We start from the raw sequence: 18072 nt of genomic DNA on the forward strand, positions 1-18072 counted from the left end.
CGTGCACACTCTGCTCCTGCAGTTCCTGTCTCGGCTGCTCCTCACAGCAGCTTCTCAGTCCTGCTACCCGTGTTCCTGTCGTCCTACTCCAGTCCTGCCTTGTGTTTCTGCCGTCCTACTCCAGTCCTGCCTTCACTGTTCCTGCCGTCCTACTCCAGTCCTGCCTTCACTGTTCCTGCCGTCCTACTCCAGTCCTGCCTTGTGTTCCTGCCGTCCTACTCCAGTCCTGCCTTCACTGTTCCTGCCGTCCTACTCCAGTCCTGCCTTGTGTTCCTGCCGTCCTACTCCAGTCCTGTCTTCAGTGCTCCTGCCGTCCTACTCCAGTCTCAGTCTTACTCCGGTCCATCCTGAGCCGCCCCTCTCGGTACCGGCTACCGTGGTACTCGAACCCCTGGGCCTGCTCCTAACGGTCCCTGTATAGGGGTCGGTTCCACCTGGCAGCTCGCCCTGGGTCCCTCGGTGCCACGGTCCAGAGGGTCCACTCTCGGAGCTCCCGCTCCTGACCACCCACGCTAACAGTACAATCAGGCCATGGACTCCGCCGGTACTACGGCTGCTACCCAGAAAGAGTTGCTATTCCTACGGGAGAATCAGGGGCGCATTATGTCAATCATGAAGTCGATGGACACCCGTTTGTCGGCCTTACAGGTGGCCGATCCTGGAAATGCCACTCAGCTTGCCAGTCTCCAACAGGAGCTGGGCCAGCAGCAAGATACTCAAACCCACATTTTGTCCTACATGGCCTCCTTTGATAGTCGCTTGTCGGCCCTCCAGGCTGCCGCTGCAGTGCCGACTCCTCCCCCTGCGTCTGCTGCTCATCCGACGCCCCGCCTCGCCAAGCCGCCTCGTTTCACCGGGGATCCCAAGCTCTGTAGGGGGTTCTTAAATCAGTGTAGTCTCCACTTTGAATGGCTGCTGCAGCAATATCCCTCGGACCGGGCCAAAGTGGCCTTCATCATGTCCCATCTGGAGGGAGAGGCCCTTTCTTGGGTAAACCCGCTCTGGGAACGTGACGACCCGGTCGTTTCGAGTCTCCCGGTTTTCCTGGATACGTTTCGTAAGGTTTTCGATGAGCCGGGCCGGTTAGCCTCTCTCACTGAGTCACTCTTTAACTTACACCAGGGCTCTCTCACGGTCGGACAGTACGCTATTCGCTTTCGCACTATTTCCTCTGAGCTCGGCTGGAATAACGCAGCTTTGGTGGGGGCATTCTGGCGCGGTCTTTCTAGTAAAATAAAGGATGAACTCGCTGGTCGAGATACCCCGTCCACCTTAGAGGACCTTATCTCGCTGGCTACCCGCATTGACCTGCGCTTCCTGGAGCGCGCTCGGGAGTCAGTGAGAGACAGGCGCTCCTCCAGGTCAGTTCCTCCTTTCACTCAGTCGGCCAGCTCACGTTCAGTCGGATCTTCTTCCCTCTCTTCGGGTGAGCCCATGCAGATAGATCATCTCAGGTTGGCCGAGTTACGTCAGAGAGAGAGACGGGCACAAGGTCTGTGCCTCTATTGCGGTCATTCGTCACACTATATCCGCACCTGTCCTAAGAGACAGGGAAACGACTCCACCTAGGTCAGGTAAGAGAGGCCTTCCTAGGTGATGATGATGATTCCTCTCAACCCCTTACGATTTCTGTGCTTTTGGTTTCAGGAGGGAGGCGTGGTTCCGAGGTGGCCTACGTGGATTCGGGCTCAGCGGGTAACTTCATTCGGCCGGAAGAGGTAGACAAATACCAAATTCCTGTAGTCACTCTATCTAACCCAATTCAGATTGCCACCGTGGATGGCAAACCGCTACAGGTGACCGTCACCTTGGTCACTGAAGAGGTGGAATTGCAAATCGGAGCCTTACATCGAGAGAAGATAGCCTTTTACGTTTTACCTAAGCTCTCTCACGCCATTCTACTCGGTCTTCCATGGTTAAGGACTCATCAGCCTGTTCTCGACTGGTCTTCTGGGGAGATACTCCGCTGGGGGCACCCGTGCCAAGCTCGCTGTCTGACTCCTGTCCGCCTGGCGGCCGCTCCACGGTCACCTCCAGACCTCCCGGGTCTTCCTCCAGCTTACAGCTCCTACGCCGATGTTTTTGATAAGAAGGAAGCAGAGGTCCTCCCTCCACACCGGCCGTTTGACTGCCCAATTGAACTTGTTTCTGGTTCAACCCCCCCAAGGGGCAGAATCTACCCTCTGTCTCCCGTGGAGACCACCGCCATGTCCGAGTACGTCCGAGAGAACCTCGCCAAAGGCTTTATACGGAAATCCTCTTCGCCCGCGGGAGCCGGGTTCTTCTTCGTCAAAAAGAAGGACGGGACTCTACGGCCATGCATTGACTATAGGGGCGTGAATGAGATTACCATCAAGAACAGGTACCCTCTTCCACTCATTCCGGAACTGTTTGACCGTCTGAGAGGGGCTCGGGTCTTTACCAAGCTGGACCTCAGAGGAGCCTACAATCTGGTCCGTATCCGTGCAGGTGACGAGTGGAAGACCGCTTTCAACACTCGAGATGGCCATTACGAGTACCTGGTCATGCCCTTCGGTCTTTGCAATGCTCCTGCAGTCTTTCAAGAGTTCGTCAACGAGATCTTCCGGGATCTCTTGTACTCCTGTGTGGTCGTGTACTTAGACGACATCCTCGTCTTCTCGCCGGACCTCTCGTCCCACAGAAAGAGTGTCCGCCTGGTGCTTCAGCGTCTTCGGGAGAACCGTCTGTATGCAAAGATCGAGAAATGTCTCTTCGAACAGACCTCTCTGCCATTTCTGGGATACATTATCTCCGACGCTGGTCTAAGGATGGATCCCGAGAAGTTGTCTGCCATCCTCAAATGGCCTCGCCCCGTCGGATTAAAGGCGATACAACGATTCCTCGGGTTCGCCAACTATTACCGGCAATTTGTCTCCCACTTCTCCGCGATCACAAGACCCATTTCTGTGCTCACCCGTAAAGGGTCTACTTCCAAGGATTGGTCTCCTGAGGCAGAGGAGGCCTTTCTGTCCCTAAAACGGGCTTTCTCCACGGCTCCGGTCCTGCATCGCCCTGAGAGCGATCGACCTTTTGTACTCGAGGTGGACGCTTCCTCGACTGGTGCCGGGGCGGTGCTGTCCCAGAGAACCGCCTCCGGTCGCCTGCACCCTTGTGGCTTCTTCTCGAAGGCCTTTTCTCCATCCGAGTGTAACTACTCGATCGGTGACCGGGAACTTTTGGCCATCAAGTTGGCCTTGGAGGAATGGCGCCACCTCCTGGAAGGAGCTGTCCATCCTTTTGTCATCTTCTCGGACCACAAGAATCTGGCCTATCTCCAGTCTGCCCAGAGACTAAACCCTCGCCAGGCCAGATGGTCTTTATTTTTTGCCCGATTTGATTTCGAGCTCCGATTCCGTCCCGGCAGCAAGAATTCCAAAGCCGACGCCCTGTCCAGGGTCTTCCAACCACACGAATCCACGGAGGAACCGTCACATATCATTGATCCCACTAGGATCATCACCGTGGCTCCAGTGAACTGGCTTACTCCTCTGCCTGGCAAGATGCTTGTGCCAGAGAATCTCAAGCAAAAGGTTCTTCTATGGGGGCACTCCTCCAAACTGGCCGGCCGTGCCGGAACTAAGAAGACCCTTGATCTTATCAAACGTCACTACTGGTGGCCCTCACTTCGCCAAGATGTACTCGATTTTGTGGCTTCTTGTCCATCCTGTGCAAAGAACAAGGTACCACGGAGATCTCCGTCTGGCTTGTTGCTTCCGTTGCCTGTCCCTACGGTTCCTTGGGAGAACATCGCCATGGATTTCATCACCGACCTACCCTGCTCTGCGGGCTGCTCAGTCATTCTGGTGGTGGTGGATCGTTTTTCCAAGATGGCTCACTTCATCCCTCTGCCCGGTCTTCCCTCAGCGCCGGAGCTGGCCGAGATCTTCATTCATCAAGTCTTCAGGCTTCATGGACTACCTCGACGCATTGTGTCTGACCGAGGGGTTCAGTTTACCTCCAAGTTCTGGCGTTCGCTTTGTAAGCTTATGAACGTTTCCCTCGACTTCTCCTCGGCCTACCATCCACAGTCCAACGGACAAGTAGAGCGTACCAACCAGATGCTTACGGGATACTTACGCCACTTCTCTAACGCCCACCAGAACGATTGGGTCAGCTTACTCCCCTGGGCAGAGTTCGCTTATAACAACCATGCTGGTGAGTCTTCGGCCAAGTCTCCGTTTTTCATTGTTTTTGGCAGACATCCTGGTGTCCCTCTTCCGATAACCCCTGCCTCTGAGGTACCCGCGGCCAATGCCTTGTCCTCGGAATTTTCTAAGATTTGGGCTGAGACCAACACATCACTCAAGAGATCCGCTGATCAGATGAAGAACTATGCAGACAAAAAGAGGTTGGATTCTCCTCCGTATCGTGTTGGCGACAAGGTCTGGCTCTCCTCCAAATTCGTCCGACTAAAACTGCCCTCCTACAAGTTGGGTCCACGCTACATCGGTCCGTTTGAAATTCTGGGACGTATTAACGAAGTTGCCTACAAATTGAGGTTGCCTGCTTCGCTCCGGATCCCGAACACCTTTCACGTCTCTCTCCTGAAGCCTGTGGTGCTGAATCGTTTCCATTCCTCGCTTGATCTTGGTCCTCAGCCGGTGGGTGCCGACGACGTTTTTGAAGTGCAGGACATCCTCGCTGTGAAAAGGGTTAGAGGTAGGACTTTCTTTCTCGTTGATTGGAAGGGCTTTGGTCCTGAGGAGAGATCCTGGGAGCCTCGGGAGAATATTAATGCTCCCCGTATCCTCAAGAGGTTTCTTGTTAATCTCCGGGGGGGGCGGCTTAGGGGAGGGGGTACTGTTACACCGCGCCGCCATACTCACCCGGCCTCCGCTCCCACGCCGCAGTCGCCCTCCGCTCCCACGCCGCAGCCTCTCTCCACCCGACGGCCGCGGCGGTCACCTGAGACAGACCCGCGACCGATGCCTTCCCTGCATGCTATGCGCCATAGGCCGCGCCTCCTTCCTGCTTCTTATGCTCCGGCTGTGCCCTGACCCGGAAGCACATTTGGACCAATGGCTGACCAGACGGGGCCATATCAGGCCGCTTCCCCCTGAGGGAGGCGCCTGATCGTTGTGTTTCCTGACACTCTGGCCTCGCTCCATCGTGCACACTCTGCTCCTGCAGTTCCTGTCTCGGCTGCTCCTCACAGCAGCTTCTCAGTCCTGCTACCCGTGTTCCTGTCGTCCTACTCCAGTCCTGCCTTGTGTTTCTGCCGTCCTACTCCAGTCCTGCCTTCACTGTTCCTGCCGTCCTACTCCAGTCCTGCCTTCACTGTTCCTGCCGTCCTACTCCAGTCCTGCCTTGTGTTCCTGCCGTCCTACTCCAGTCCTGTCTTCAGTGCTCCTGCCGTCCTACTCCAGTCTCAGTCTTACTCCGGTCCATCCTGAGCCGCCCCTCTCGGTACCGGCTACCGTGGTACTCGAACCCCTGGGCCTGCTCCTAACGGTCCCTGTATAGGGGTCGGTTCCACCTGGCAGCTCGCCCGGGGTCCCTCGGTGCCACGGTCCAGAGGGTCCACTCTCGGAGCTCCCGCTCCTGACCACCCACGCTAACATATTAACAGAAGCATACAGTCTAGATCACGTGAAGTCATTATTTCCCTCTACTCCTCTTTGGTCAGACCTCATCTGGAATATTGTGTCCAGTTTTGGGCACCACATTTTAAAAAGACATCAACAAACGAGCAAGTTCAGAAAAGAGCAACCATAATGGTGACCGGTCTGCAAACCCTGTCTTATGAGGAAAGGTTGCAGGATTTGGGATTGTTTAGTTTGCAAAAGCGAAGACTGAGAGGAGACTTAATAGCTGTCTACAAATATCTAAAGGGCTGTCACATTGTAGAAGGATCAACTTTATTCTCATTTGCACAAGGAAAGACTAGAAGCAATGGGATGAAACTGAATTGGAGGAGACACAGATTAGATATTAGAAAAAACTTTTTGACAGTTAGAGTGATCGATGAGTGGAACAGGCTGCCACGAGAAGTGGCGAGTTCTCCTTCAATGGAAGTCTTCAAACAGAGGCTGGACAGACATCTGACTGGGATGATTTAGCGAATTCTGTTTTGAGCAGGGGGTTGGACCAGATGGCCCAGGAGGTCCCTTCCAACTCTACGATTCTATGATTCTATAAATCCATAGCTATCCATTAATATTTCTATATCAATGCCAATCCATTCATAGCTACTCATCCAATGGTATCCATTCATTCATCTGTATCTACCCATAGCTACCATCCATCCACCTATTAGTCCATCTCATATCTATAGTTCTATGTGTATGTAAAGGTTTCTACACTCCAGGATCAGCAGCCCCCAGAAGACCAACTCTTGTGAAAACAAAACTCCCATCATGCCTTAACAGCCTGTGGTTGCCAGGAAATGCTGGGAGTCGTTTTAACTCCACTTGTAAAGTTGCTGCACCATGCATTAGACAGACGTCGGCTAAAAGGGAATCTGTCATCAGGTTTTTGCTATGTAACTTATGAGCAGCATGATGTAGGGGCAGAGAACGTGATTCCAGCGGTGTGTCACTTAATAGTCTGCGTTTTGCTGTTTCAATAAAACCAGTGGGTTTTTTTTCTGCATATTATCATTACAGGATTAGGGGTCTCCTTCCTCCTGGTCTAACCACGCCCCTACCACTGATTGGTAGCTTTTTGTTGAAAGCTACCAATCAGTGGTGTGGGCGAGGTTATACACAGCTCTGCATTCTGAGCCCTGCTAGATATGAAGTAGAGAAAACAGTGAATTGTATCACAATAACAGCAAGCAGACTAGCAAGTGATACATCGCCGGAATCAGGGTCTCTGCCTCTACATCATGTTGCTCTCAAATGTCATGGCAAAAACCTGGCTATAAATTCCCTTTAACGTGCTGAAGTGCCTTGAATAGTTAACAGAGGGCAAATGTCACGGACAATATTTTTCCTTCAAGAGTAGCAGTGGCTTACTTCCCTCTCTACATTCAGGATGCGTGTACGCTCAGCCAAACGGAGTATGCAGGTGTATAGGGAGGCTGAGAGGAATAGATACCGGATGATCAAGTGTGTATCTGTCTTTTTTTTTTTTTTTTTTTTAATTATTATTATTGTGAAACCGACAGGAATTTTTCTAGATTGCCTAGCCACGGCCCTGTCGGAACTAATGACGAGGGAGCTAGACCTGTCCAATGTGAGAGTAGCTTCAGCTGATGCGGGTATGGTGGTCCAGGGTGGGGACAGTGAGGACTTTCGGGAGGCTTATGGAGCACAGATGCTGCACCAGTCTGGGAAAATGTCTATGTGAATAGAAGCTATTATGTGCGGGTCTGTGTGTGAATGTGTACCAGGACACGCTGATATAATAGGGCACACACAAGACTTGTTTCCTTTTCCTCCTTTAATAACCCCTGGAGAAAGGACGATGAAAGTGAGCAGAGACTCCATGTTGACTTTTTTTTTCCTGCTCCCATTTCCAGCATTTCGGTAACTTACCCCACTCGGGTTCACGTGGAGGGCATGTTTGCTATAGTAACCTCCACGAGGTGCTCTCCTCTGCGGAGAAGCCAAAATTGTTTTCTTTACCTAAATAATTTCCAGCCTTAACCGGCTTCCAAAAACGATATTCGGAAAAATAAACATGATGGCGAAACACCAGGTATGGAGAGATGATGGAGATTGTGAGAGCCACGGGAGCAGACGCACAAAGACCCCATTCAGGGGATTTTTTTTGCCGGTTTTGGGCTTTAATTAGCTAAATTGTCCTCATTTAGGACTGCCGTCCTCTGCCTCGTCCCCATCTGTTTCCCGTTGTACTGATTTATTAAAGGGCAGCGGGGAAATTGCTCTCGTGAACTGCAAACTTCTCCTTCTTACAAAGTTGATTGTTAACAAAAAGCCCCTGCGTATTCTGTAACGTGTGGATGGAAAGCATGTGCCGCAGGACGGGCGCAAAGTTCACAATGGGAGCTGGCAAAATTAAGATTTTTTTTCCTTTTGGATACTACATTACAGAGAGTTTTTTCAATAGAAAAAAATATTTTAATATTATTGGTAACCCCTTACTGACCAGGCCAATTTTAATTTTTGTGCTCCCACAGATCGCGCAAAAGACGTGTTAGAGGACCCCATGGAAGGGGCTGCGCATAGAGCCGCGGACGGGGGCTGCGTACAGAGCCACGGACGGGGGCTGCGCACAGAGCCGAGGACGGGGGGCTGCGCACAGAGCCGAGGACGGGGGGCTGCGCACAGAGCCGAGGACGGGGGGCTGCGCACAGAGCCGAGGACGGGGGGCTGCGCACAGAGCCGAGGACGGGGGGCTGCGCACAGAGCCGAGGACGGGGGGCTGCGCACAGAGCCGAGGACGGGGGGCTGCGCACAGAGCCGAGGACGGGGGCTGCGCACAGAGCCGCGGACGGGGGCTGCGCACAGAGCCGTGGACGGGGGCTGCGCACAGAGCCGTGGATGGGGGCTGCGCACAGAGCCGTGGACGGGGGCTGCGTATAGAGCCGTGGACGGGGGCTGCGTATAGAGCCGAGGACGGGGGCTGCGCACAGAGCCGAGGACGGGGGCTGCGCACAGAGCCGCGGACGGTGGCTGCGTACAGAGCCGTGGACGGTGGCTGCGTACAGAGCAGTGGACGGGGGCTGCGTACAGAGCCGAGGACGGGGGAGCCGTGGACGGGGGCTGCGCACAGAGCCGTGGACGGTGGCTGCGCACAGAGCCGTGGACGGGGGCTGCGCACAGAGCCGTGGACGGGGGCTGCGCACAGAGGCTGCGCACAGAGCAGTGGACGGGGGCTGCGCACAGAGCAGTGGACGGGGGCTGCGCACAGAGCAGAGGACGGGGGCTGCGCACAGAGCCGTGGACGGGGGCTGCGCACAGAGCCGAGGACGGGGGCTGTGCACAAAGGCGAGGAAGGGGGTTGCGCACAGAGCCGCGGACGGGGGCTGCGCACAGATCCATGGACGGGGGCTGCACACAGAGGCGAGGACGGGGGGCTGCACACAGAGCCGCGGACGGGGGCTGAGCACAGATCCATGGACGGGGGCTGCACACAGAGGCGAGGACGGGGGCTGCACACAGAGCCGCGGACGGGGGCTGAGCACAGAGCCGTGAACGGGGGCTGCGCACAGAGCCGCGAATGGGGGCTGCGCACAGAGCCGAGGACGGGGCTGCGCACAAATGTTTTGCTGCAGATTTTTGCCACGTTGTTACATTTTCCAAAATCCTATCAAAAACACATTGGGGCTGATTTATCAAGATGGGCACAGAGCATCCTTGTGGCAAACCAGACTTGACAGAGTACAAGGCACCAAATTCATTGGGACGCACAAGCCACTTAATGAAGTCAGCAAATCTTGTAAGATATCACTTGAGCTGCCATGCATACAACCCGGGCATCACTTGGGCTGGCATGCCTATGCCCCGGGCATCACTTGGGCTGGCATGCCTATGCCCCGGGCATCACTTGGGCTGGCATGCCTACGCCCCGGGCATCACTTGGGCTGGCATGCCTATGCCCCGGGCATCACTTGGGCTGGCATGCATACAACACGGGCATCACTTGGGCTGGCATGCCTACGCCCCGGGCATCACTTGGGCTGGCATGCATACAACCCAGGCATCACTTGGGCTGGCATACCTACGCCCTGGGCATCACTTGGGCTGGCATGCATACAACACGGGCATCACTTGGGCTGGCATGCCTACGCCCCGGGCATCACTTGGGCTGGCATGCATACAACACGGGCATCACTTGGGCTGGCATGCCTACGCCCCGGGCATCACTTGGGCTGGCATGCATACAACCCAGGCATCACTTGGGCTGGCATACCTACGCCCTGGGCATCACTTGGGCTGGCATGCATACAACACGGGCATCACTTGGGCTGGCATGCCTACGCCCCGGGCATCACTTGGGCTGGCATGCATACAACCCAGGCATCACTTGGGCTGGCATGCCTATGCCCCGGGCATCACTTGGGCTGGCATGCATACAACCCGGGCATCACTTGGGCCGGCCTGCCCACGCCCCAGGTATCACTTGGGCTGGCATGCCTATGCCCCGGGCATCACTTGGGCTGGCATGCCTACGCCCCGGGCATCACTTGGGCCGGGCTGCCTACGCCCTGGGCATCACTTGGGCCGGCCTGCCAATGCCCTGGGCATCACTTGGGCCGGCCTGCCTACGCCCTGGGCATCACTTGGGCCGGCCTGCTCACACTCTGCCCGGCCTGAGAGGTTAATATAATCCTTTATACTACTAGCCAACATTATACCTACAGACTTTACAAGAAAAAAAATTCACATCATGCAATAAAAAAAAAAGTAAATACATTTAAAAAAAAATAAATAAAAATCCGGTCTCACCTCAGCAGTTCCTTGTATATGGATTTTGTCACTTCTAGATACGGATCTATTGTATCTTCAAACTGGCAGACGGCTCCTCCGAGGCAGAGATGTTTGAAGAGAAGGAAAAGAAACTCTTGTCTGTCAGACGGGCTAAATATCTCATAGTGGTCAGAGCCTTCCAAAAGAAGGACCTAAGACAAAAATATTGAGACTAAACGTGTGGACATAATTAAATGGTCACCATATATGTGTCACATGACCTCCTCTATCTCTTCCACATCGCCAACATGTGTCAGGAACGGATGGAGAAATAGCTGCAACTGTGAGGGATAATGATACCGCCTTGTAATCATTTGATAGCTCTTTCCTGGGCAGGGCAAGCGACTGGTGGCTGATGAGTACCTAGAAATCCTTTCTCCCACTCCGACTGAGATCACGATTTCCCAAGTTCCCGTTCCCACGCCAGCTGATAGCCCATTCCCCCTTCCCTCATCCCTCACTGATTAAGTAGTTGTATATACCGTATTTTACGGATTATAAGACGCACCCCAAATTTTGAGGAGAAAAATAGGATAAAAAAACTTTTTTTTTTTTAAATATAAAATGGTGGGGCTTCTTATAATCCATGCATCTTATTGCTTACCGGGGGTGGTGGCTGCGGTGGAGCGGGGTCCCAAGGGTTGCTGCTGGAGGCAAGATTGGCGCATTGCTGCAGGCCGCAGGTTGGGATGAGGGGGGTGTTCCGATGTTCGCCGCTGCGGGTGAAAGTGGCTGCGGTGCTCTGTGGTGCGGGTGACTCTGCCGGCATTTTGTGAAAGCCCGGAACCCCCACATATCCATTACTGCATTGCAGTGGCCTCTGGAAAGATGGCTGCCGAGGCGGCGCATGCTCAGATTGAGATCTCGGCAATGAGATCTTGGGATGAGATCTTGTTGCAAAGTTTTCAATCTGAGCATGTGCCGCCCCCCCGGCGACCATTTTCCCAGAGGCCACCGCATCGCAGTAATGGATATGCGGTCTTTCACAAAATGCCGGGGGAGCCCCCACACCACAGCCATTTTCACCCCTGCAGCAACGTGCCACTCATTCCTCCTCCAGCAGCGACCCTGGGACTCTGCTCCACCACGGCTGGTAAGGTATATTCACATTATAAGACGCACCCCCATTTTCCCCCAAACTTGAAAGAAAAAAAAAGTGCGTCTTTTAATCCGAAAAAAACGGTAACTGAAATCACGTTTGGGTGGAGTAATTTTTCCAAAAGGGAAGGTGTGAAGTGGCACAAGCGGTTTAGACCCCTAGAAGATATGAGAGATCGCAAATGTAGATAGTCAAACCAAGAGAGGACTTTGGACGGGTACTGAGCCTGCAGAGAACTGAATGCGGGCAACATACCAGCAATGAGAACAAGATGTATGCGGGTCCATATATGGGGGGACTGCAGTGGAATCCAGCCATTCTGGGACGGTGCTGTGCTGCTTAGCTCAAGATTGGCACCTCATTTCCTTCAATTTTTTTCCCTTCCTTCTTTCTACTTGTTCCCTACTCATATAGATTCCCAGATGTTTTTTCCCTCTTTCTCTTTCTAACCTCTATGTTGGACCTTTCATTTGCTGATCTGAAAATTTTGGTCTTTTTTTTGTTTTTTATGCGGCTGCAATGTTGAGCGATCTGTTTATATTTCCGCATGAATACTGCTATCTGTACACGCTATGTTAAGTCCTGCATGACTTATTTGATCATAATACACTGTGTTCCAAATTATTATGCAAATGATATTTTTCTCTGATTTTCCTAAATAGTCGGTACAAATGACAGTCAGTCTAATAAACGTCATCACTGGTTAGATTATACATCAAATTTTATTGAAGAAACCTCCCAATGATAACAGTATAATCTCCAAAATGAATAAAAACTCAAATTGCACTGTTCCAAATTATTAGGCACAGTAGAATTTCTAAACATTTGATCTGTTTTAAAGAACTGAAAATGCTCATTTGTGGAATTTGCAGCATTAGGAGGTCACATTCACTGAACAAAAAGGATATTTTGGAGTTAAATAGCTTAACAGGCCAAGTTACATGTTAACATAGGAACCCTTCTGTGATATCACCTTCACAATTCTTCCATCCATTGAAATTGTGAGTTTTTGGAGAGTTTCTGCTTGGATTTCTTTGCATGAAGTTGGAATAGCCTCCCAGAGCTTCTGTTTTGATGTGAGCTGCCTCCCACCCTCATAGATCTTTTGCTTGATGATACTCCAAAGGTTCTCTACAGGGTTGAGGTCAGGGGAAGATGGTGGCCACACCATGAGTTTATCTCCTTTTATGCCTATAGCAGTCAATGACTCAGAGGTATTCTTTGCAGCATGAGATGGTGCATTGTCATGCATGAAGAGGATTTTGCTCCTGAAGGCACGTTTCTGCTTTTTATACCATGGAAGACAGCTGTCAGTCAGAAACTCTATATACTTTGCAGAGGTCATTTTCACACCTTCAGGAACCTTAAAGAGCCCTACCAGCTGTTTCCCCATGATTCCGGCCCAAAACATGACTCCTCCACCTCCTTGCTGATGTCGCAGCCTTGTTGGGACATAGTGGCCATCCACCAACCATCCACTACTCCATCCATCTGGATCATCCAGGGTTGCTTGACACTCATCAGTAAACAAGACTGTTTGAAAATTAGTCTTCATGTATGTCTGGGCCCACTGCAACCATTTCTGCTTGTGAACACTGTTTAGGGGTGGCCGAATAGTAGGATTATGCACCACAGCAAGCCTTTGAAGGATGCTACACCTTGAGGTTCAAGGGACTCCAGAGGCACCAGCAGCTTTAAATATCTGTTTGCTGGTTTGTAATGGCTTTTTAGCAGCTGCTCTCTTAATCCAATGAACTTGCCTGGCAGAAACCTTCCTCATTCTGCCTTTATCAGCACAAACATGTCTGTGCTCAGAATCAACCACAAATCTCTTAACACTACAATGATCACGTTTAAATTTTTGGGAAATATCTAATGTTTTTATCTCTTGACCAAGGCATTGCACTATTTGATGCTTTTCAGCAGCAGAGAGATCCTTTTTATTTCCTAAATTCCTTGAAACCTGTGCCCTGCTTAATAATGTGGAACATCATTCTTAAGTAGTTTTCTTTTAATTGAGCTCACCTGGTAAACTAATTATCACAGGCGTTTGAGATTGATTTCAGTGATCCAAAGAGCCCTGATACACAATACCATCTATGAGTTTATTTGAAAAACAAAAAATAACATCTTTATGACACTTAAATCCAATTTGCATAATAATTTGGAACACAGTGTATATTTGGTTGAATGTTGTGGTTTTCTTTTGTGTTTTCACTATTGCTTAATAAAAACAAATTGAACATAATGGGATGGTCACGTTTGGTTTATCAAACTTTGCATACATCAGTAATACAAGTAAATAAAGATACATTACAAAGTTTCTAATATCAGAAAAATCTGCTTCCTTCTCCACTTCTCCCCCTTTTATTCTCCTCCTGGACTTAAGGGGGTTTTACACTAAGCGATATCGCTAGCAATATCGCTAAAACGTCACCGGTTTTGTGACTTTATAGCGATATCGCTATGTGTGATACTTACCTCCGACCGGCTCCCCCCGCTGTCCATCGCTGATCGCGCGAGAATGTCCGGCTCCATTTCTCGTCGTCAGCTTCCTGCTGTGACGACGAGCGACGCGTGGACGCGGGCGGGAGGACGTCAGGATCGCTGGGTGTGAAAGGTGAGTATCGTCCGCTGCGTTGCTGCTGCATCGCTGTGAGATCTTCCTGTATGAAAGCTCACAAGCGATCATTTAGCGATGCACCAGTGATCCTGACCAGGTCGGATCACTGGTGCATCGCTAAGGCTACTTTCACACATCAGTTTTTTGCCGTCAGGCAGGATCCGGCTATTTTTAGAAAAAACGGATCCGGCATAAATTTTGGAGAACTGTAGAAACGGATCCGTTTTTCTGCTGGATCCGTCTAGCAGGTTATATCTGTTTCCTGGGGGCTGGCCAATTGGATCTGAGCATGCGCAGACTTAAAAAAACAGATCCGGTGGCTGGATCCGTCTTTTTCTGGATCCGGCGCATTCCGGCGCCCATAGACTTTCATTGTAGCAAAAAGCCGGAAGCGTTGGATCCGGCGCTTCCGGCTTTTTCGCCGGAAATAAAAAACGTTACAGTAGCCGTTTTTTCCAGATGCCGGAATGAGACAAGTAGCCGGATCCGGCAAAAAACGGATGAAACGCAATGCCATCCGGCGCGATCCGGCGCTAATGCAAGTCAATGGGGAAAAACTGGATCCGGCATTGCATTTTGCCGGATCTGGTTTTACAAAAAAAAGCCGGATCGCGCCTGACGGCAAAAAACTGATGTGTGAAAGAGGCCTAAATGTAAAAGGGCCTTTACAGTCCACTTTAAAAAAAAAAGAATGCTAAAGTCTGTCTTGTCCAAAACAAACTGGACTGCAGCCCACTTAGGGATCAGATTACAGCTGCCTACTGAAGTCTACAGAGGGGGAATGAGGAGCAGAGTGATCTACAGAAGAAGAAGAGACCAAAGGTTCAGCATTCTAGTACAGTTAGGACCATATATATTTGGACAGAGACAACATTTTTCTAATTTTGATTCTAGACATTACCACAATGAATTTTAAACAAAACAATTCAGATGCAGTTGAAGTTCAGACTTTCAGCTTTCATTTGAGGGTATCCACATTAAAATTGGATGGGGTTAAGGCCTGTTTCACACATCTGTCACACTTCAGTTCACTTCACACTTCAGTCAAAATCCGCCAAATTATTTTAAAAAGCGGATCCGCCAAAAAAGGGGCGGATCCGTTTTTTCCCTCATAGACTTACATTATTGGCGGATCTTGACTGACAGGCGTCCGTCCCACCCGTTTTTTTACGGATCCGCCAAGATTTTAGCGGGTCCTGGGCGGATGAGACGGACCCTGCAACGATTTTTTGGTCAGACGGACCGCCAGTTTGAACCGCGCATGCCCGAGATCTTAACTCCGGGAAGCATTTTAACCCGTTAATGCCGTTCCGGGAGCCGCTAAGATCTCCCTCCTCCCCCGAGCACACGACCTCGTCTCGCGGCCCCTGCCTCGTCCCCGGTCTTTTCTCGCGGCCCCTGCCTCCTCCCGCGGCCCCGGTCTCTTCTCGCGGCCCCGGTCTCTTCTCGCGGCTCCTGCCTCGTCCCGCGGCCCCGGTCTCTTCTCGCAGCCCCTGCCTCGTCCCGCGTCCCCGGTCTCTTCTCGCGTCTCCTGCCTCGTCCCGCGGCCCCGGTCTCTTCTCGCAGCCCCTGCCTCGTCTTGCGGCCCCTGCCTCGTCCCGCGGCCCCGTTCTCTGCATCGGCGGTCCTTTTTTTCATGACGCCTGTTCCTTTAACATTTCTGGATCGGTGGATCCCATCTACACAACGGTCCGGTGGCACCCGTTGATGTCTCGACGGACACGGATCCGTTCTCCGCCTTTTTGGCGGCTGGCAACTGACAGGAAAAACGTAAGTGTGAAACAGGCCTTAGGAGTTTCAGCTCCTTAACATGTGCCACCTTGTTTTTAAAGGGACCAAAAGTAAGTGGACAATTGACTCCAAGGCTATTTCATGGACAGGTGTGGGCAATCCCTTTGTTATGTCATTCTCAATTAAGCAGATAAAAGGCCTGGAGTTGATTTGAGGTGTGGTGCTTGCATTTGGAAGGTTTTGCTGTGAAGGAAACATGTGGTCAAAGGAGCTCTCCAAGCAGGTGAAACAAGCTATCCTTAAGCTGCAAAAACAGAAAAAACCCATCCGAGAAATTGCTACAACATAAGGAGTGGCAAAATCTACAGTTTGGTACATCCTGAGAAAGACAGAAAGCACTGGTGAACTCATCAATGCAAAAAGACCTGGGCGCCCACGGAAGACAACTGTGGTGGATGATCGCAGAATAATCTCCATGGTGAAGAGAAACCCCTTCACAACAGCCAACCAAGTGAACAACACTCTCCAGGAGGTAGGCGTATCAATATTCAAAATTTCCATAAAGAGAAGACTGCATGAAAGTAAATACAGAGGGTTCACTGCACGGTGCAAGCCACTCATAAGCATCAAGAATCAAAAGGCTAGACTGGACTTTGCTTAAAAACATCTAAAAAGCCAGCACAGTTCTGGAAGAACATTCTTTGGACAGATGAAACCAAGATCAACCTCTACCAGAATGATGGAAAGAGAAAAGTATGGCGAAGGCGTGGCACAGCTCATTGTTATGAATGGGTCACCGAGGAGGAAAACAAGACCAAGCCAAGTCACAGAAAAACCAGAGAGGTTGGTAACTACGCGGATTGCAGACCCCTCATCCTGACCACACAACATCAGCCGTGAAGTGTACCTATGATCATTCTAGACGCCTCGTCACAGCCGGATGATTAAATAAGCCTAAAGCAAGAAAAGGGGAAATCTAAACTGCCCCAGAGCAGACCCCAAAGGAATACAGCCCCCACACATGTATTGACGGTGAGACAAGATGAAGGCACAAACACAGGTAGGAAAATAGGCTGAGCAAACGATGGGGCCCACACTAGCTAGAAAGGACAGGAAAGGAAAGATACTGTCTGCAATCACGCCAAAAAAAAAACCCTGCAAAAATGTCCAACACTTCTGATAGCTAAAAAACCCTGAAGTCACTAGACTTCTCCCACTATATCAGCACTCTGGCATATTCTGAGAACAGAGCAAAAAGAGGCCAATCTAATAAGGGACAAAAAGCAAACTGGTACATACAGTGACATAAGAATGGAAATTCAGCACAGCCCCAGCCGGGGCTGGCTGACCACACAAAAAACTGAATAGACCAAACCAAATCAAATGTGAACATTAGCAGAGAACACTTAGCTTGAGAAGGCAGGAACTGAACTGGAAACTAAGACCTCAGGAGGCAGGAAAAAATCACCAGCATGGGAATAGGCAGTCGGCTGTCTTAAATCCAGTCTGAGACTCCAGATGTCCAATCCTCATCCTCATTATCAGGTGGCAGGTCTCTGTTAATTAGATCAGCTTCATTACCTCCTGCCACCACCAGAGGGAGCCTGGAAAAAGAACTCAAAACTCCTCTGTCAGCACAACCAGCTCCCTCACCAGAAACCAGAGGCAGACCAGAAAATGAGTTCACAACAGCTCATGATCCAAAGCATACCACATCATCTGTAAAACACGGCGGAGGCAGTGTGATGGCTTGGGCATGCATGGCTGCCAGTGGCACTGGGTCACTAGTGTTTATTGATGATGTGACACAGGACAGAAGCAGCCAAATGAATTCTGAGGTATTCAGAGCCATACTGTGTGCTCAGATCCAGCCAAATGCAGCCAAACTGATTGGTCGTCGTTTCATACTACAGATGGACAATGACCCAAAACATAAAGCCAAAGCAACCCAGGTGTAAATTAAAGCAAAGAAGTGGAATATTCTTGAATGGCCAAGTCAGTCACCTGATCTCAACCCAATTGAGCATGCATTTCACTTGTTAAAGACTAAACTTCAGACAGAAAGGCCCACAAACAAACAGCAACTGAAAACCACCGCAGTGAAGGCCTGGCAGTTCATCAACAGGAGGAAACACAGCGCCTGGTGATGTCCATGAGTTCAAGACTTCAGGCAGTCATTGCCAACAAATGGTTTTCAACCAAGTACTAGAAATGAACATTTT

At 51.0% G+C, this 18072-nt stretch overlaps 1 protein-coding gene across 1 annotated transcript in view; it reads right to left on the minus strand.

Moving 5' to 3' along the window:
- CFAP300 (cilia and flagella associated protein 300) overlaps positions 1 to 18072 on the minus strand; it is a 112058-nt gene that overhangs the window by 34750 nt on the left and 59236 nt on the right. The window contains exon 5 of the mRNA XM_073582934.1: positions 10377 to 10549. Within this exon, the coding sequence (XP_073439035.1) occupies positions 10377 to 10549 (173 nt within the window). The remainder of the gene's footprint in view (positions 1 to 10376; positions 10550 to 18072) is intronic.

Source organism: Dendrobates tinctorius, unplaced genomic scaffold (genome assembly GCF_039654945.1).
Source record: "Dendrobates tinctorius isolate UK_male_01 unplaced genomic scaffold, ASM3965494v1 ptg000075l, whole genome shotgun sequence".
In the NCBI taxonomy this organism is placed as follows: Eukaryota; Metazoa; Chordata; class Amphibia; order Anura; family Dendrobatidae; genus Dendrobates; species Dendrobates tinctorius.